This window comes from Macaca nemestrina, chromosome 15, assembly GCF_043159975.1.
Source record: "Macaca nemestrina isolate mMacNem1 chromosome 15, mMacNem.hap1, whole genome shotgun sequence".
Taxonomy (NCBI): domain Eukaryota; kingdom Metazoa; phylum Chordata; class Mammalia; order Primates; family Cercopithecidae; genus Macaca; species Macaca nemestrina.
Window position 1 is genome coordinate 13,886,882 of NC_092139.1, and position 18,059 is coordinate 13,904,940.

The window sequence follows — 18,059 nt, forward strand, 5'->3', positions numbered from 1 at the left end:
GTTCTATGCCACTAGCATTTGAGAACCATTTAGCTTGAGTGATGGAAATTTTATTTCCCTAATGAAATTAAGTAGAACATGTTGAATACATGGATTTTGCAGAGTATCAGGCAGTTTTTCTTTTTTTCCTGCCTGTTGTGACCCTTCTAACCCCCATGCTGAGCAATAATGAGGTGCCAGTTGAGGCATGTTTCACCAAAATGTCATGAAAGAACATCTCAAAAGCTTCCGGAAGACTAGAAGAGGCCGCTCCCACCATTAGGAAATGGCATTCCAACATACCAATTATCAGTGGGTCACCATGAGGTAATCTAGAAAAATAACATCTTAGCTGATAGAAACTTAACAGGCAGGTTTGAAACTAAAAGGCATTTCTCCCAGCTGCTGGAAAGTTGGCTTGAAAACTTGACCAAAGGAAGGTCCCCGTTTGCTAATTCTTTGCATCCTGCTTCCCACCAACTTGTATCACTTTAGTAACAGACTACTCACTGTAACTTGAATGCAGTGGAGCTACAATATAGGTGGGGTTGTGTTTTAAAGTCAGCACATAAGAGTTGCATATAGTCAAAATCACCCCCTGAAAATTCTTAAGTCATGATTTCAAAGTGTTCCAACCAAGAGGAGGCGACGTGGGAAGGAAGGTCCCTAGTCATTTCCAGGACAAATCTTCCACGCTATTTAATGAGTTTGGTTGCATGTGTGTTTTTTCAGCATATGGCGTCAATGCGTCTGTGATGCAAACCCCTTCCCCATCTAGGACACCACCTATCCTTAAGGTGTAAGACCATTTAAACCTGAACTGGTTTTTGCAATTAAAAATCCTCATTTTAGCCGGGCATGGTGGCTCATGCCTGTAATCCCAGCACTTTGGGAGGCTGAGGCGGGTGGATCACCTGAGGTCAGGAGTTTGAGACCAGCCTGGCTAACATGGTGAAACCCTGTCTCTACTAAAAATACAAAAATTAGCCGGGTGTGGTGGCAGGCGCCTGTAATCCCAGCTACTCGGGAGGCTGAGGCAGGAGAATCACTTGAATCCAGGAGGCGGAGGTTGCAGTGAGCCAGGATCATACCATTGCACTCCAGCCTGAATGACAAGAGTGAAACTCCGTCTTAGAAAAGAAAGAATCCTTATTTTATGTGTGTACCTTTAATAGTGTCTTATTACTACAAGTGAAGCAAAATGGATACTCTTAATATGCAGACCAGGCACCTTTTAGGAACCGTGAAGCAGTAGAAGTAAAAGGGCTTTTCCAATATACTTGATGTGAGTGCTGTACTGGCTGCCATCCTAGACTGCAGTGGGACGTGACAGCTGTGTACATGAAGTAGCCATCTGCAAGTCTAGGAATCAAGAGTAGAGATCCCGCCTTGGAGACACAGAGGAAGAGACAGTGGCATGGCTTACCCGATGCCACTCCGTCTGCCAGCAAAGCTGGATCAGCATCCCCTGGGGAAGCTCAGCTAGAACCCTCTCCCCCAAGGAGAGGCCTCTGGATAAGGGGCTTCTCTACACCCTACAAGGAGAATGTTCCTAAAAACACCTGAAGCTCAGGCATCATGAATATGCAGCTACCCAATGGGTATTTTCAGAACGGATGTGTAGTTCCTGGGACTAATTGTAGAGCGCTGGAATCCAAGGTATTCTCAAAACAGTCCAACCCCAATCCTTCCGCACTCCTCCAAAAACCCCCAAACCCTGTAAAGGGTGTAGGAACCCCGGGTTTCAGGTGCTGACATGAAGGTGCAGAGAAGCTAACTTGTCCTGACATCGCAGCTGACAAAGGGGAAGCTGCTGACTAGGACATGGGATATCTGAGTCCCCAGCCACTGGTATTTCCGGCCACACCATGCCCTTGGGCCTAGGATAGAGATTGGCCTCAGAAGCAAGGTGGCTGCTGCTGTGAATGAAAAGATGTGTGAGCCCCACCCTCACGGTGTTCAGTCCCTGGCTTAGCGTTCCCCAAACTCACACTCCACCACCGTTGTCAGTTTTGCCACATCTGCCTCACAACTGCTTTTATGTTCCTAATATGTCTTAACTCCTGCCACCACTTTTTTAGGGGGACAGGGTCTCCTTTGTCACACAGGCTCCAGTGCAGTGGCACGATTACAGCTCTGCAGCCTCAACCTGCTGGGCTCAAGTAATCCTCCCGCTTCAGCCTCCCGACTACTAGGAACACAGGTGTGAGCCACCGTGCCTCGCCCTCACTCCCCTCCCCCTTTTAAAGGAAAACGATGTCACCAAAAAGCAAAATCCGCATAATTTGCCACAAATTCAGATGACCATAAAAGTGACTATGAAAGTAAATACAAGACAAACATTAGATTTTTGCTACCTGTTATTGCATGCTGAGGCTGCAAGCCTGAGACTTGTGCTATTAAAAAGGAAAATCAGGCCGGGCGCCTAGCTCATGCCTGTAATGCCAGCACTTTGGGAGGCCGAGGCAGGTGGATCACCTGAGGTCAGGAGTTCGCGACCAGCCTGACCAACATGGAGAAACCCCGTATCTACTAAAAATTAGCCGAGCATGGTGGCACATGCCTGTAATCCCAGCTACTCAGGAGGCTGAGGCAGGAGAATTGCTTGAACCCGGGAGGCAGAGGTTGTGGTGAGCCAAGATCACATCATTGCACTCCAGCCTGGACAACAAGAGCAAAATTCCGTCTCAAAAAAAAAAAAATGAAAAATCAGAACAGGGTTGCAGATCCATGAGCACCAAAGTGAGCCTCGGCCCAGACCTGCCTTATCCCAGGATGACTCTGCTACCTCTAGCATGCCGGATAGCGCTGAGCTAGGGGCTGAGAGACGGGTGGGCCTCTGGCTCCGAGAGCTTCTCAGGGAACTCTGCTTCCTTTAGCAGTGATTACTCACTTTGCTTTACCCAACCTCAGGCCCTTTTATATTAATTAGGATTCTCACTGGCAGGTAACAGGAAATCCAACTCAGACTGGGCTTAATAAAGGTGACAAGGGGGCAACTGGCTGTGTCTGGGGAGGGCAAGCTGCTCAGGGACATCAGCAGGGGTTCAGGTTTTCTGTCTACATCCTGCCACCCACAGGGACACTTCCTCCTAGGCAGGCACCCCGGTATTCATAGGGTGCCTCCCACTTACCTGAGAGGTTGCCCTTCATTCAGTATTGAGCAAGAATCCTGAATTCTGAGCCAACTGGACCATTCCAGAACATCTGACTAAGCTGATGGGCTTAGTCCAAAGCTACCTGGTCAGTCACTGAGCTAGCATCACCCTGGTTGGCTTAGACCAGTCAGGACCCATCTCTGGAGTTCAGGTGAAACCAATTCAAACCCAATTCCATGCTACACTCAGAAGGTGCAGAGGGATGCTGAGGACCCAGCACTTCAAAGGAAGCCTTGTGCCATATGAAAACCAGATAAAAGGTGTAGTTGCTCCAACTCAGAAGACGAAGCAAATCCTGAAAAGTCTCTTAACTGGTATTATTTGGAAGCAGTGATTCCCAGCCCTGGCTACATACTGAAATCACCTGGGGAGCCTTAAAGACAGGCGATGCTAAGGTTCCCCCTCCCCTGCTTGGAGATTCTGATGTAATTGGTTTGAGGTGTGGCCCAGCTGATTCCCAGACAGAACTGATGGTTTAAAGAGATGCGCAGTGAACGTGGGCTACAAGCTGGAGCCTTTCCCTGAATAGCATATCTGCTCCAGGCAGTTTCCTTTGAGACCATTTATTCTCTTTCCCCTCCATTCAACAAACACCTGCCAGCAGCCTAAGAAGAAACTGTACACTCAGAGATGCAACCTGACTCGCCCCAATATCTCCTCGATTCATCACGGCAACAAGGAGACCTTGGCCTAAGCTGGAATCCTTACCTTCTGGGTGGAGTCCCCACTGCAGCAGCACTAGGCTTGAGGATGCCAACAGAAGACCCACTCCTCCAGGTCTCCTCCCTTTCATTCACCTCGGCCTGGCTCCTCCGGATGAAACTCTGCCCGTTACATCTACAACGGAGCATCTCCATGGAATGCCCAGTGAGAAACCCCTTCTCATTGAAGAGGCTGGCCCCGGGCACTCAGGCTTCACTGGTTTGGTTTTTCAGGGGAACCGTATGTTCATTCTGACCAAATGTAATGCATATGTCCCCTGCAGTCCTCCCTTTAACTACTTCTCCAAATCCAGCATCATGAGCAGTCCTTAAAGCACTCTGCCAGAAGGCCCGGCAAAGACTGCAGAGGCCAGCCTCAGACTTGCTGTCCTCCACTCCCTCCTACTGCTACAAGCCTGAAATGCATCAAGCTGATGATCACCTGTAAGAATTTCCAGGCTTTTGAATCCACAGCGAGCTCAGGGAACTCAGAGAGGCAATTCTGTGACAGCTGCTTGAAATTAGAACTACTCTGAACCCCTTCCAATGATGTTTGCACTCTTGACCATAATGCAAAGTGGGATTTAGTGGGATTTTGCTTTAAGATGGAGAGGAAGATTCCTGGACACCTGTAGCTGCCTGGGTCAACTAAACATCTCCAGGGAGTTAGTAAACCCTGTATGCAGACATTGTGGGGTAGCTTCTAACCTTCTCAAGAACTCCCCTTTTTACCCCAAGAAGGAGAGTTTTTATCATGAGTAGGTGTTGGATTTTGTCAAATGCTTATTTTCTGCATCCGTTGAGATGATCGTGTGGTTTTTGTCCTTTATTAATATGGTGTGGTACACTGATTTTCAGATGTTAAACCAACCTTGCATTCCCAGAAGAAATCTTGCTTGGTTATGGCATATAATCCTTTTTTATATGTTGCTGGAATCTGTTTCCTGATATTTTCTTGATTTTGCATTTGTATTCATGAGGAATATTGGGGTAGCTTTCTTACAATGTCTGACCTGGTATCAGTCACCTCCCAAAGGAGAGCCCTGGACAGCACACACTTCTCTAGTGGGACCCCATGCCTCATCCTCAGGGAGTTTGGAATTGGGGTACAGAGGTGCTAGCTAGACTGCCAATTGCTTGAACTGCAGTGACCATCCAGCTGCCATCCTCTACCACATGAAGCTGAGACCAAGATGCATTTCTTCACACACTCCATATCCTTGGAATAAATTTCCCCTTGTCTGAGTCTCTGCTTTTATGGATCTCAAATGCAAATGCCCACAGGGGCTAGGCAGGTGAAATAAATTAGTGAAATAATTTAGGTATAAGAAAAGCCTGGAGAGCAGGACCCCCCAAAGCAACTTGACTTTATTTAGCTCATTGTTTTAAATTAGAATATCTGGCACTAAAAACAGTGCACTCACATTCTTAAGGCAACAAGCAAACAGGAAATTCAGTTATTTATATGCATTCTCCTAATTTTTAATTGGTGGCAACTGATTTTAACCATTTTTTGAATAGGCAAACACCAAAATATCAAAATTTTTAAAGTACAGTGAAAAGGATACCTCTCACCCCAGATATCCACCATTCTCAAATCTGTATTTATCCTTCCAGAGAATGGTAATGCCTTTTTCACATAGATAATAGCATACCACGTACATTTTTCTGCATTTGGCTTCCATATCTTGGCAATGTTTCCATACCAATTCATAAAGAACTCTTAATCCATTTTTACAACATTATAGTGTTCCATCATATAGTTGGGCTATAAAGGAATAAACCCCAGATCAATAAACACTTGGGTTCTTTCTAATCTTTTGCTATCTCACTGTGCAGTGACTAACCTTGTACATTTATCTTTTATTTCTTGTGTGTGTAAACTGGATTCCTAGGGGTGGAATTACTGGGTCTGAGGACATTCCCCCTCCCCACCCCCTTTTTCTTTTAAAGAGATGGGGTTTTGCTTTGTCATTCAGGCTGGAGTGCAGTGGCATGATCACGGCTCACTGCAGCCTCAACCTCCTGGGCTCAAGCGATCCTCCTGCCTCAGCCTACTGAGTAACTAGAACCATTTCTAATTTTGATAGGCATGCCAATTGCCCCCCATGAGAATGGTGTCCCACCATCAATGTACAAGAATATGTTTCTTCAAAATGTCACCAACAAGACCAGGCACAGTGGCTCATGCCTGTAATCCCAGCACTTAAGGAGGCTGAGGCAGGTGGATCACTTGAGGCCAGGAGTTTGAGACCAGCCTGGCCAACATGGCAAAACCCCATCTTACTAAAAACACAAAAATTAGCTGGGCATGGTGGTACACACCTTTAGTCCCAGCTACTTGGGTGCCTGAGTTGGGAGGATCGCTTGAGCCCAGGAGACAGAGGTTGCAGTGAGCCGAGATCATACCACTGCACTCCAGCCTGGGCAACAGAGCAGACACTGTCTCAAAAAAACAAAAACAGGCCGGGCGCGGTGGCTCAAGCCTGTAATCCCAGCACTTTGGGAGGCCGAGACGGGCGGATCACGAGGTCAGGAGATCGAGACCATCCTGGCTAACACAATGAAACCCCGTCTCTACTAACAAAATATAAAAAACTAGCCGGGCGAGGTGGCGGGCGCCTGTAGTCCCAGCTACTCGGGAGGCTGAGGCAGGAGAATGGTGGGAACCCGGGAGGCGGAGCTTACAGTGAGCTGAGATCTGGCCACTGCACTCCAGCCTGGGTGACAGAGCGAGACTCGGCCTCAAAAAAAAAAAAAAAAAAAAAAAAAACAGAATCAATAGTGTCATCAAAAATTTTAATCCTTGCCAGCCTGAAATGTGAAAAATCTCAGGGTATTTTTCCATACTTATTGGCATACATTAAGGCTGAGTATCTTTCCATGTTTTGCATTTTCCGTGAAACTCCTGTTTATAGCCTTTGCCTGTTTTGCCACTGTTTCCCTTTTTTGTAGGTGACATTTATTATGGAGATTATCCCTTTGTAGCATGAGATGCAAATATATTTTCCCAATTTGTCATCTATCTTTTGAATTTGCCTAGGATTTTGTTGTTTTGGGATCTTTTGGTTGCGTTTTCTGTTGGTTTTCCCATGCAGAGGTTTAAAATTTATATATATATATATATACACACACACAAAATCAAATTGACCTCTTTTATGGCTTCTCGATTTTGTACACTTCTCCAATGTGTTTACCTATTTCTTCAATAGATTCGTTTTATTTTACTTTTTAAGACAGGGTAACACTTTGTCGCTCAGGCTGGAGTGCAGTGGCTGCACAATCTCAGCTCACTGCAGCCTCAACTTCCCTGGCTTGAGCAATCTTCCTGCCTCCCACCAAGTAGCTGGGTCTACAGGCAAGAACCACCATGCCTGGCTAATTTTTGTATTTTTTACAGAGAAGGGGTTTTGCTATGTTGCCCATGCTGGTCTTGAACTCCTGAGCTCAACCGATCCACCCATCTTGGCCTCCCAAAGTGGTAGGATTCGTGTGTGAGCCACTGCACCCGGCCAATAGATTCATTTTATACATCAAACTCCTAATAGATTTGCAATTTTGGAATTGTTCCAGGTGTGCTGAGTGAGGTATGGAGCTCTATTTTTTCAGGTCAGCCAATTGTCACAACATGAAAACATCTTAGAACAATTCAGGGCAAACCACACATTTCTGCCAATCAGATACAACCCCATGGGCTGCTGTCTTGAAACCTCTTTGCTTTGGTGAGCACGAAGTTCACATCCGCTGGCAAAGTGGGAAAGGGGTTGACCGAAGAGCCTTGCTCTTGGGAAAAAATCTGTAGTGACCTTTCTACTGGTGTCCCTGTCCAACATCGACCACAAAAGAAAAAGACTGGCAGGCCTTGGTGGCTCGTGACTGTAATCCCAATACTCTGGGTGGCCAAGGTAGGAGGATCACTTGAGCCCAGGAGGTTGAGACCAGCCTGGACAATATAGCAAGACCCCATCAAAAAGAAAAAAAAGATCAGATCACCCTTTCCTAGGCTGCAGTTACCCTTACCAAGGGGTTAGAGACCATCAATAGTCAGCAACTGAGGACATCATTGACTAGACAATGGAAACGTCAGGCACTTTGCTTTAATGAGGATGCACACGAAGTCACCTGGCACAAGGACAGTGCAGCCGCTCAGAGGACTGAGGTTGGGGGTTCGTGGCAAGGCGCAGTGTCCCGGCCTTCCTTCCCAGGTGTCTCCAAGTGTCCCTTAAAGCTCATTGTTTGGCAATGCAAATCCTAGGAACTTTGGAATGGCTACTTCCAGTTCATTTGTCACCTTTTCCCCATAGATTTCCCTGTGCAACCTCACCCCTCCTAACAGGACAGAGAGAGCAGCCTCTACTCTCCCATGACTTCTAACTCTGACATGTAAGGGCAGTTCCTGAGTCACTCACTGTTCAGGCCCTCGGATGCCGCTGGTCAACTGAGAAATGCAGCACAATCAACCCTTTCCCCATCGCAGCCGGGGCCCTGCAACAGCAGCCTCCCATTACTGAGAGCCCCTCACCAGTGTGCCCAGCACGCACACAGCTCACCTCGTGTCACCCTCACCACAACCTATCAGGCCAGAGCCATCCTCATGTCTTACCGCAGGGGCGGCTGGACTCAGAGCAAGCGAAAAGCCCGGCCCACACAGCTAAGAGGCGTGGGAGTGGACAGTGCCGCCAGGCAGGCTAACCTCAGGGCCATGCTCCTAGCTCTCTGCTTTAGGACACTCAACGTTGCTATGGCTTAATCACATGGGATTTCCTTCCAACTCTCCCCGGCCCCTGTTTCAGGCGCGGGGAGTAGAAAGAAGCCTGGGAGTGCCCAACACTCAGCAGATACTCATCCTTCTGGAAATGAGTGTCCTCAAACGCTTGTCTAAAAACTTAACATTAGCTTCCTCCTTTTTCTTTTTTTTTTTGAGACAGGGTCTCGCTCCATTGCCCAGGCTGGAGTGAAGTGGCACAACCTAGGTTTGCTGCAACCTCCACCTCCCAGGTTCAAGCGATTCTCATGCCTAAGCCTCCCGAGTAGCTGGGACTACAGGGGTACACCACAGCACCTGGCTAATTTTTGTGTTTTTAGTAGAGATGAGGTTTCACTACGTTGGCCAGGCTGGTCTCGAATTCCTGACCTCAAGTGATCTGCCCACCTCGGCCTCCCAAAGTGCTGGGATTACAGGCATGAGCCACTGCACCCGGCCAACTTTCCATCCAACGCATGCTCTCCCTGAGCACACTGGGGCATGCAGAGTGTCCAAGCTCCCTTCGATAAAAACAGTCCCAGCCAATACAACACAGGCATGAGAATGCATGATCTACAGTGACACAGCAACAGGGACACCTCCCAAGGTAACATCAAGCCAATGACGCCAGAGACAAGAGATGACACAACATAGGTACACATCCCGTGTGTCCTCTCTATACAGCGCACAGAAACTAGAAACTCCAGCCCATACGGTTAGATGTCAGTATGCTGTCAGCCTGGGGTGGGGGTGGGCATGGGCATGCACCAGAAGGGGGCATTAGGGGGCTACTCAGTGCTGATAATGTTGGTTGGTTGGTTTCTCAGTCTGGTGAGGCTTAAACAGATGCATTCAGTTTGTGAAAAATTTAGTGAACCACTCAGGCACCCCTTTCTGTAAAGTAAATTATACTTCAATAAAAGTTTCTGCCAACACAACATTTTGGGAGGCCAAAACGGGAGGGTCCCCTGAGCCTAGAAGTTCAAGACCAGCCTGAACAATATAGGGAGACCCTGTCTCTACAAAAAATAAAACAAACGTGAAAAGTTGCCAGGCATGGTGGTGCACGTCTGTGGTCCCAGCTACTTGGGAGGCTGAGGAAGGAGGATCACTTGAGCCCAGGAGTTTGAGGTTTCAGGGAGCCGTGATCACACCACTGTACTCCAGCCTGGGTGACAGGAGTCTCATTAAAAAAAAAAAAAAAAAATTGCAAAAGTTACCTCAATAAAAAAATGCTGGCCGGGCACGATGGAGCACACCTGTAATCCCAGCACCTTGGGAGGTCAAAGTAGGAGGATCACCTGAGGTCAGGAGTTCGAGACTAGCCTGGCCAACATGGTGAAACCCCGTCTCTACTAAAAATACAAAAATTAGCTGGGCGTGGTGGTGGACTCCTGTAATCCCAGCTCCCTGGGAGGCTGAGGCAGGAAAATAGCTTGAACTAGGGAGGCGGAGGTTGCAGTGAGCTGAGATCGTGCCACTGCACTACAGCCTGAGTGACAGAGTGAGACTCCATCTCAAAAAAAAAAAAAAAAAGAAAAGAAAGAAAAATGCCGACTTTTCCAGAAACAAGGGGTCTACCTATATCTTTTAATTCCAAAAATTGTCCTAAACTATTTCCCTGCTTTTCTGTTTTTAATTAAAAAAAAAAAATTTAGCCAAGGTCTCACTTGGTTATCCAGGCTAGAGTGTAGTGGCACAATCATGGCTCACTGCAGCCTCAACCTCCCAGGCTCAAGCAATCCTCCCGCCTCAGCCTCCCAAGTAGCTGGGACCACAGATGTGCACCAACACACCCAACTAACTTTTGTATTTTTGGTAGAGACATGGTCTACGTTGCCCCGGCTGGTCTCAAACTCCTGGGCTTAAGCGATCCGCCCACCTCAGCCTCCCAAAGTGCTGGGATCCCAGGCATGAGCCGCTGCACCTGGCCTCTACTCTCTCTTGCCAGATTCAACATTTTAGGCTTCCTTGAAAAACTTTTTTGGGGGGTGGGGGACAAGGTCTTGCTCTGTTGTACATGCTAGGGTGCAGTAGAACAATCACGACTCACTGCAGTTTTGACCCCCTGTGCATAAGCGACCCTCATGCCTCAGCCTCCCAAGGTGCTGGGATTACAGGCCTGAGTCACCTTGGTCACGCAGATTATCTTGAAATTCTAATGCAGGTCTACAGTTCAGTCCTGTATGTGCATAGCGGACTTGGCTGTATGTATGTGTGTGTTCTTGGCTCTTCGAGGAATTCCAGAAATACCCATTACAGGTTGAAGTCACCGTGAGAAATCTGGAGTGTTAGGACAATAGCAGGAAACTCATCTGCATGGGAAGAAATGCGGGTAAACAAGCGTTTGAAGACCCTGGGGGTCCTAATGACCTCTGCATTCTTGCTGGGAATCCAAAGGCCGGGACTATCCCCTCCCCTCAGCTAGAGCCTCATAAACAGATGCCCAGGATCAGGCCCTCACAGGTGACACACATGAGGAACCTTCTGGAAAACATTGCCCAGGTGAAAAGGAAACTATCACTCCCCATCATTCTCACACCAGACCAGGACTGAGCTCTCGACACCTTTATTGGAAGGATCCTCAAGGCTGTGGGCACCGAGGTCTAGAGGCAACACAACCAGCACCCATCCACCTATCCACCCACCACAGTGGCAGAGCGCACCCCGTGCAAAACCCCATCACGGAGAGGACCATGGAGCCGCTGCAAAGCCATCATGGAGAGAAGGAAAGTCCCCACTGTCCATCAGCCCCGGCCAGGCCTGGCCCCTCAACCCCTGTAGAACCCCAGGCAGGCCAACGTGGGAGGCACCACACGTGGGTTCCAACTGCTTCTCCAAACCCTGTAGTCTCACATGAGGCAGGGAGGAAATCTGAAAATGGCAGCAGCCTGGGCGCGGAGGCTGCTGCCCGGGATCCCACCACGTTGAAAGGCCAAGGCGGGTGGATCACTTGAGCCCAGGAGTTTGAGATCAGCCTGGATAACATAGTGAGAGCCCATCTCGACATTTAAAAAAATCTCTTTAAAATATAAAATAAACAGCAATACAAAGAAAAAAACCCCCAAGCTGCAGCATGTACACAATGTCACTTTTCCAGCATTCCTGATGGGAAGACCACAAAGCTCACAGAGGCCGAGGGCAGGTGCGGGGGTGGTGCTGTGCCTCCCTGGCGTCCGCAGGAAAATAGTCCTCAGTCCTGTACAGTGTGGGCAGCTCATACGTCACGGGTACTGGTGCAGGCGACTTCTGGAATGACAAGAAATGGTGCTCTATCGGCAATTTGGATCCACTTGTTCCATGACCCAGGAATTCCCCGTCTACAAGTTCATCCCGCAGGACTCACACATATGACCAAAGACTCTGAGCTCCTCTAACAGCACTGCCTGTGACAGCCAAAGCTGGCCACCCAAAGGGACCAAGACATCCATGTCATGCCCTCTCCATAACGGAATACCCTGTAGGCATCAAGAAGAGCCAGGCAGCCCAGGCACAGTGGTTTATGACTGTAATCCCAGCACTTTGCGGGGGCCAAGGTGGGCGGATCACTTGAGGTCAGGAGTTTGAGGCTAGCCTGGCCAACATAGTCAAAGCCTGTCTCTACTAAAAATACAGAAATTAGCCAGGCGTGGTAGCGCACACTTGTAATCCCAGCTACTTGGGAGGCAGAGGCAGGAGAATTACTTGAACCCGGGAGACGGAGGTTGCAGTGAGCCGAGATTGTGCCACTGCACTCCACCTGGGCAACAGAGTGAGACAATGTCTCAGGGTGAAAAAAAAAAAAAAAGAGCCAGGCAGATCAATATGTTCTGGCAGAGAAGGACTAAGAAAGCAAGGTGAGAAGGGCAGACATGTGACAAAGGGACCTGTACCGACACGTGACAGCTCTGCAGGGCCATCCCAGAGCCTGGGTACAGTGGCTGTGGTTGGTAACATGATTTTTTTTTTTTTTTTGAGACAGAGTCTTGCTGTGTCACCCACCCTGGAGTACAGTGGTGCCATCTTGGCTCACTGCAACCTTCGCCTCCTGGGTTCAAGCGATTCTCCTCCCTCAGTCTCCCAAGTTAGCTGGGATTATAGGCGTGCGCCACCACGCCCAGCTTTTTTTTTTTTTTTTTTTTTTAGTAGAGATGAGGTTTCGCCATGTTGGCCAGGCTAGTCTCAAATGCCTGGCCTCCAGTGACTCGCCCGCCTCAGCCTCCCAAAGTGCTAGGATGACAGGTGTGAGCCACCACGCCTGGCCAGGACTGATTTTTCTTCCACTGTGTACCCATCTGTGCTGCCTGGAGTTCCTGCCATATGCATGTGCTACTCTTTCAAAAAACAAAACCATTTTAAGAAGTGCTTCCTCATTTCTGGTGAGGATTTTTGTGGAGGGAGGCGGGGAAGGAGAGATTTCCCATTGAGCTGCTCACTGCGCGCTGGCTGGCGGGCTCCTGCAGGCTGCCGAGCGTCTCCAGGAAAAACCAGGTTACCAACAACCACCCGGAATGACAGCTCTCAAACTTGGCCATGCGCTGGAATCTCCTGGGAGTTTTATGAAATACTGATGCCCAGGGCCCACACCAGGGAGTCAGATGTCACTAGTCTGGGGCATGGCCTGGGGGTGGGACATTTCACAGCTCCCAGGTGATTCTCGTGCAGAGTCCAGGCTGCAAGGACCGTGGCCTGCACCAGAGGAAGGAGAGGGCTCCTGGGCTGCTGTTCCTGGTTGGAGCCGGTGGAGATGAGCAAGGATGCAGGGCCAAGGGGGACAGAGGGAGGGGACCTTCTCACCACCCCCGACCCTGTCCCCCAGCTCTCTGCACTGTCTCATCTCCTGGCTACCTCTGCCCACTCTGGCTGAGACCCAGTTCTGGCTACAGCTGAAAGCTGGGTGCCAGTGCAGGGATATGGGCTCCAGACTGTGGCCAATGACAGCTCCCCAACTGCCAGACACCTTTGCAGGCCCCTTACCGTGCTCCCTGCTTCCCTTCCCTCCCCTCCCTCTGCACTTGACACCACGACCCCAGTGCAGAGGGGGAGATCAAGGCTCAGGAGGTGCCCTGCCCCAAGTCACACATCCTCCAAGCATCTGTCCACCAGCAACTGACTTACAGGGCACCAGGCCAGCCCTGTCCTGTGCGCTGAGGAGACAGCCATGAACAAGACAACCGTCCCAGCCTTCATGGGGCATGGCACTCACTTAGTGGGGACACAGATGAACCAGGAGAAACAATGCCACCCTATGATGTGGGCTAATGGCAGGATGGGCACAAAGGCCTGGGGAACCCAGATGGGGCCTCAGCTCATCCTAGAGGGTTGGGGGAATTTTGGGGGCTGAGCTGTCTAGAACCTTCACAGCCTCAGCAGCAGCTGGCCAGGAGTCAGGAGAAGTGGGGTATAGCGGTGCCAAGGGCCGGTGTTCCAGGCCGAGGGAACAGCCTGCGCTGAGTGGCTGGGGTGTAGGACTGTGGGGATCAGCGCGTAGACAGGGAGGAAGCCAGACAACGGGCCGGGGCCACCTGCGCTCACTCTTGCAAGCCAAGCTATAACCTTGATCCCAGGAGCACTGGGGGCCTTTAAAGCTCCCAAGCGGGAGGCTGTGTGTGTGATGAGGTCTGCGCTTCAGGAACAGCAGGGAGAGAATACACTCTAGGGGCGAGAGTGGAGCCACGAGGAGGCTGTTGCATGTGTCCCCCGAAAGTGAGAGTGGCTAGGTAATCACGTCTGGGCTCCAGGGCCTTGACTTCCCACCATACCACACCGAGCCTGTTACAGAAGGGAGCCATCAAAGGATCTTACATAAGGTGCAACACGCTCTGACGTCTAGGGACCTCATCCCAGCCTGCGTCACCACCTCCGCATCTGGAAAACCAGGACAAGTGACGCAACTTGGCCAAGGGTGAACCTCACACACGGCAAATGGAATGTTCTGCCCAGCCAATGCTCAGCCACTCTTGGCTCAGCCTGCTCGGGGATGACTCGGGAGATGAGGCCTATTCCCACCTGCCCCTCTTCTCCTAGCACGTTCCCGAGCTATCCCTGCCTCTGTGGGTCAGTGGACACACGTCCCCCTGATGGCACTGCAATCAGAACACAAACAGGAGCTGAGCCACAAGATACATCTCCAGCCAGAGGGCTGCGGCTGGTGGGTACCCACAGGTGTGGGATTTCACCCTCTGCCTTTTTAATGATGGCCTGAGAACTGGCTGTCATAGTATCTAGAAAATGCAACATTCGGCTGGGCGTGGTGGCTCAAGCCTGTAATCCCAGCACTTTGGGAGGCCGAGACGGGCGGATCACGAGGTCAGGAGATCGAGACCATCCTGGCTAACACAGTGAAACCCCGTCTCTACTAAAAAATACAAAAAAATAGCCGGGCGAGGTGGCAGGCGCCTGTAGTCCCAGCTACTCGGGAGGCTGAGGCAGGAGAATGGCGCAAACCCGGGAGGCGGAGCTTGCAGTGAGCTGAGATCCGGCCACTGCACTCCAGCCTGGGTGACAGAGCCAGACTCCGTCTCAAAAAAAAAAAAAAGAAAAGAAAATGCAACATTCAAGTGAATCATGGGAGTTCAAAGCCCACCCCTCTCATCCTGACACATGACTAGGAGCCAAAGAGTGTTCTGTGATCTGAAAAGAAACGGCCCTTCTTCTCCTGGTCCTGAGGACCCAGGCAAGGGTCAGTGACCAGGCCAGGCCAGAGCCAGTGTCCAGCCCAGCCAGGCGGCCTCTCCTAGGCCAGCTGGGCCTCATCCGAAACCCCTGTTCCTTTCTGAAATGGTTCTATGAAGAAGAATGGAGTTTCTGTCTCCTCCCTCAAGGAGATGGATTCTAAAAATGGAGGAAAAATCAATATCCTTATGAAGAAGCCAAAGAGAAGGAGTGGTGAGAGGCTGCTGGCAGCTCTAGATGTGATCGTATCTTCAGGCCTGGAGAGAACTAATGCAAGGAACTCCCAACAATCACATCCCTCCTGGTGACAGAGGGGAAAGGTCCTCCCTGAATTTGGACAAGGGGGTCGCAGGGAGACAAGCTCTGTCGGTGTCTGGCCAAACGTCACAATGGATTACTGAACAGCTGTTTCCTGTGCACTCAGAAAGGAAGTCAATCACTAGGAGCCCCCAGGGGCTCCATGGAGAACAAGCATGCTTTCCCTTTTCAGGAGGGCCACTGCTCTGGAAGACCAGACAAAAGGCTGCAGAGGCTGGTGCCGCTCCACATCCACTCAGGCCCAAGCCTCACACCTGGGAGGACATGCTGGAGACATGTGGGTGAGTAACCACAGCTCTTTGGAGAACGGGGCTCAAGTCAGCCAGGCAGGAGCAGAGGGGCATGAGCCAGGCAAGGGGCAGAGGGGCATGAGCCAGGCAAGGGGCAGAGGGGCATGAGCCGGGCAAGGGGCAGAGGGGCATGAGCCAGGCAAGGGGCAGAGGGGCATGAGCCAGGAAGCTCAGGTGTTTCCTCTTCAGACCAAAACACAGTCTTGGAGAACGGTGGGCATGGGTGGGCGCTGTATCAGCCTGTCTGTCCACTTCCCCTTGGGGTGCTAGCATCTTGATTTTATTTTATTTTTGAGACAGAGCCTCGCTCTGTTACTCAGGCGGGAATGCAATGGCGCAATCTCGGCTCACTGAAGCCTCCGCCTCCCGGGTTCAAGCGAGTCTCCTGCCTCAGCCTCCCGAGTAGCTGGGATTACTAAAGGCGCCCACCACCACATCCGGCTTATTTTTTTGTATTTTTGTAGAGACGGGGTTTCACCACGTTGGCCAGGCTGGTCTTGAACTCCTGACCTCAGGTGATCTGTCCGCCTCAGCCTCCCAAAATGTTGGGTTACAGGGGTGAGCCACCACGCCCGGCTGCATCTTGATTTTTCCAAGGGATCCCCTCGTGCCCAACTCCCCATCTAAGCAGATCCCCACCCCCTCCACAGCTCAGGTTGGGGCTAAGAGCAGGCCCAGCCCATGTGAGCAGCTCACCCTCCACCCACGGAGGTGAGTCCAGGAGTGAGCATGTGACAAGGCCACTGCGATTCTTGCTGCTGGGACAGGGATGCTCTCCCCAGAGGTTCCTGGGAGTTCAGGTGACGGGCCACTCCTGCCACCCCACCAGGGGCCCGCCTGAGAATGAAGCCTGCGCAGAGGGATGCAGAGTTGGAAGACAGCGCAAGACAGAGTCCTGCCAATATCACTTTGAGCACATGAACCCTATTTTGCTGAAGACTGGAATTACCCTGGGGCTTTTCCTGTTCATGAGCCTCAAAATTCTCTTCTTCCTTTAAGCCACGCTCACCAGGGTTGCTTGTAACTAAGAGTCCTGCCTGAAATAAATAATAAACCCCCAGGGGTGGCAGCAAGTGCTTTGAAACCAGCCGCCTGAATCAGCAGATGAGGGCTGGTGTGTGAGGCTGAAAACAACCAGATGCCTGCAGGGCTGTCAGGCGGCAGACGCCCCTGGCGGATGGACAGGACCACGCCCCGGAGGCAGACCCCCTCACTGGCACACCCGCATGCCACGGAAACCACTTTCACACCCATTCTCTCTTGGATTCTCATGGCAGCCTGCAAGGGAGGAGTCGCTGTGTCTCAGAGGTCCCAGGAGGGAGACAGCAGTGGAGCTGGGGTCCACTTGGGCCTGTCCAGCTCCAAGACCAGCCCTTGCCCATCACGCTACAGGGCTCCTTGATGGAGCAGCAAATTCAAACCCTAGGGTTTTCACCCTTGAAAATCTCAGAGGGGACTTCAGAGCTCTCCACCTCCCGCCCCTCGCCCTCCGGCTGGGAATGAGTCCCCGCTGGGGTCCACGAGGTACGTCCAACCCTTTGGAATCCGGCTCCCCACCCCCTCCTCCCGTGCCGCAGGCAGGAATGTTCTCTGCTCTGGGATAGGATAGGTCAAGACACAGAAACCTGACTCGGCTGTGAGCTCCTCCCCAGCCTACCCCAGACCAAGGCCCGCCTCTGCCAGAGGGAGTGCTGGGGCGCAGGGCCTGGCTGCTTTCTGAGTCTCCCCACACCCCCGGAGGTCCCTGCATCCACCCTGCACACCTGAGTTCCCAAACCTGCAGTGCACAGGCCAAATGCATGTGTGCTGGATCTGCTTCGTGATTTTGTAAAAATGGAATTAACTTCAAACATATAAAAATCAGATTTCCCGTGAAAAGCAGACTGCCGGTTTCTCTTGGAAAATCAGACTGTCGGGCGGCTCCGGGCCCACAGTCCCTCATGGCTGAAAGTGGCTGAGCTGAGGAGCCCCAGCCCCTGAGATCCCCACAGTTCCTGTGACCTGCTGCGTCTGGCCGAAGTCTCAGAGTTGGCCCCAGCAATCCGTACCACCCAAAGGAGCACCCTTTGTGCTCCTTTTCGCACAAAGACCTCAAACGTTTGTCACAGCATGTGATAGGATGAAGCCTCAGGCCCCGGCTGGGTTCACAGCCTCTCTTCTGAAGCCCCCCAGTCAGAACAAGCTCTGCTCTAAAACCACGCCCACCACCTCAGGG

The 18,059-nt window shown here is 50.9% G+C and overlaps 1 protein-coding gene across 1 annotated transcript in view; it reads right to left on the reverse strand.

Moving 5' to 3' along the window:
- Positions 1–11,135: 11,135 nt before the first annotated feature.
- LOC105470679 (breast carcinoma amplified sequence 4) overlaps positions 11,136–18,059 on the reverse strand; it is an 85,443-nt gene continuing 78,519 nt past the window's right edge. Inside the window, exon 5 of the mRNA XM_011722866.2 lies at positions 11,136–11,831. Coding sequence (XP_011721168.1) covers positions 11,709–11,831 — 123 coding nt within the window. The 3' untranslated portion in view covers positions 11,136–11,708. The remainder of the gene's footprint in view (positions 11,832–18,059) is intronic.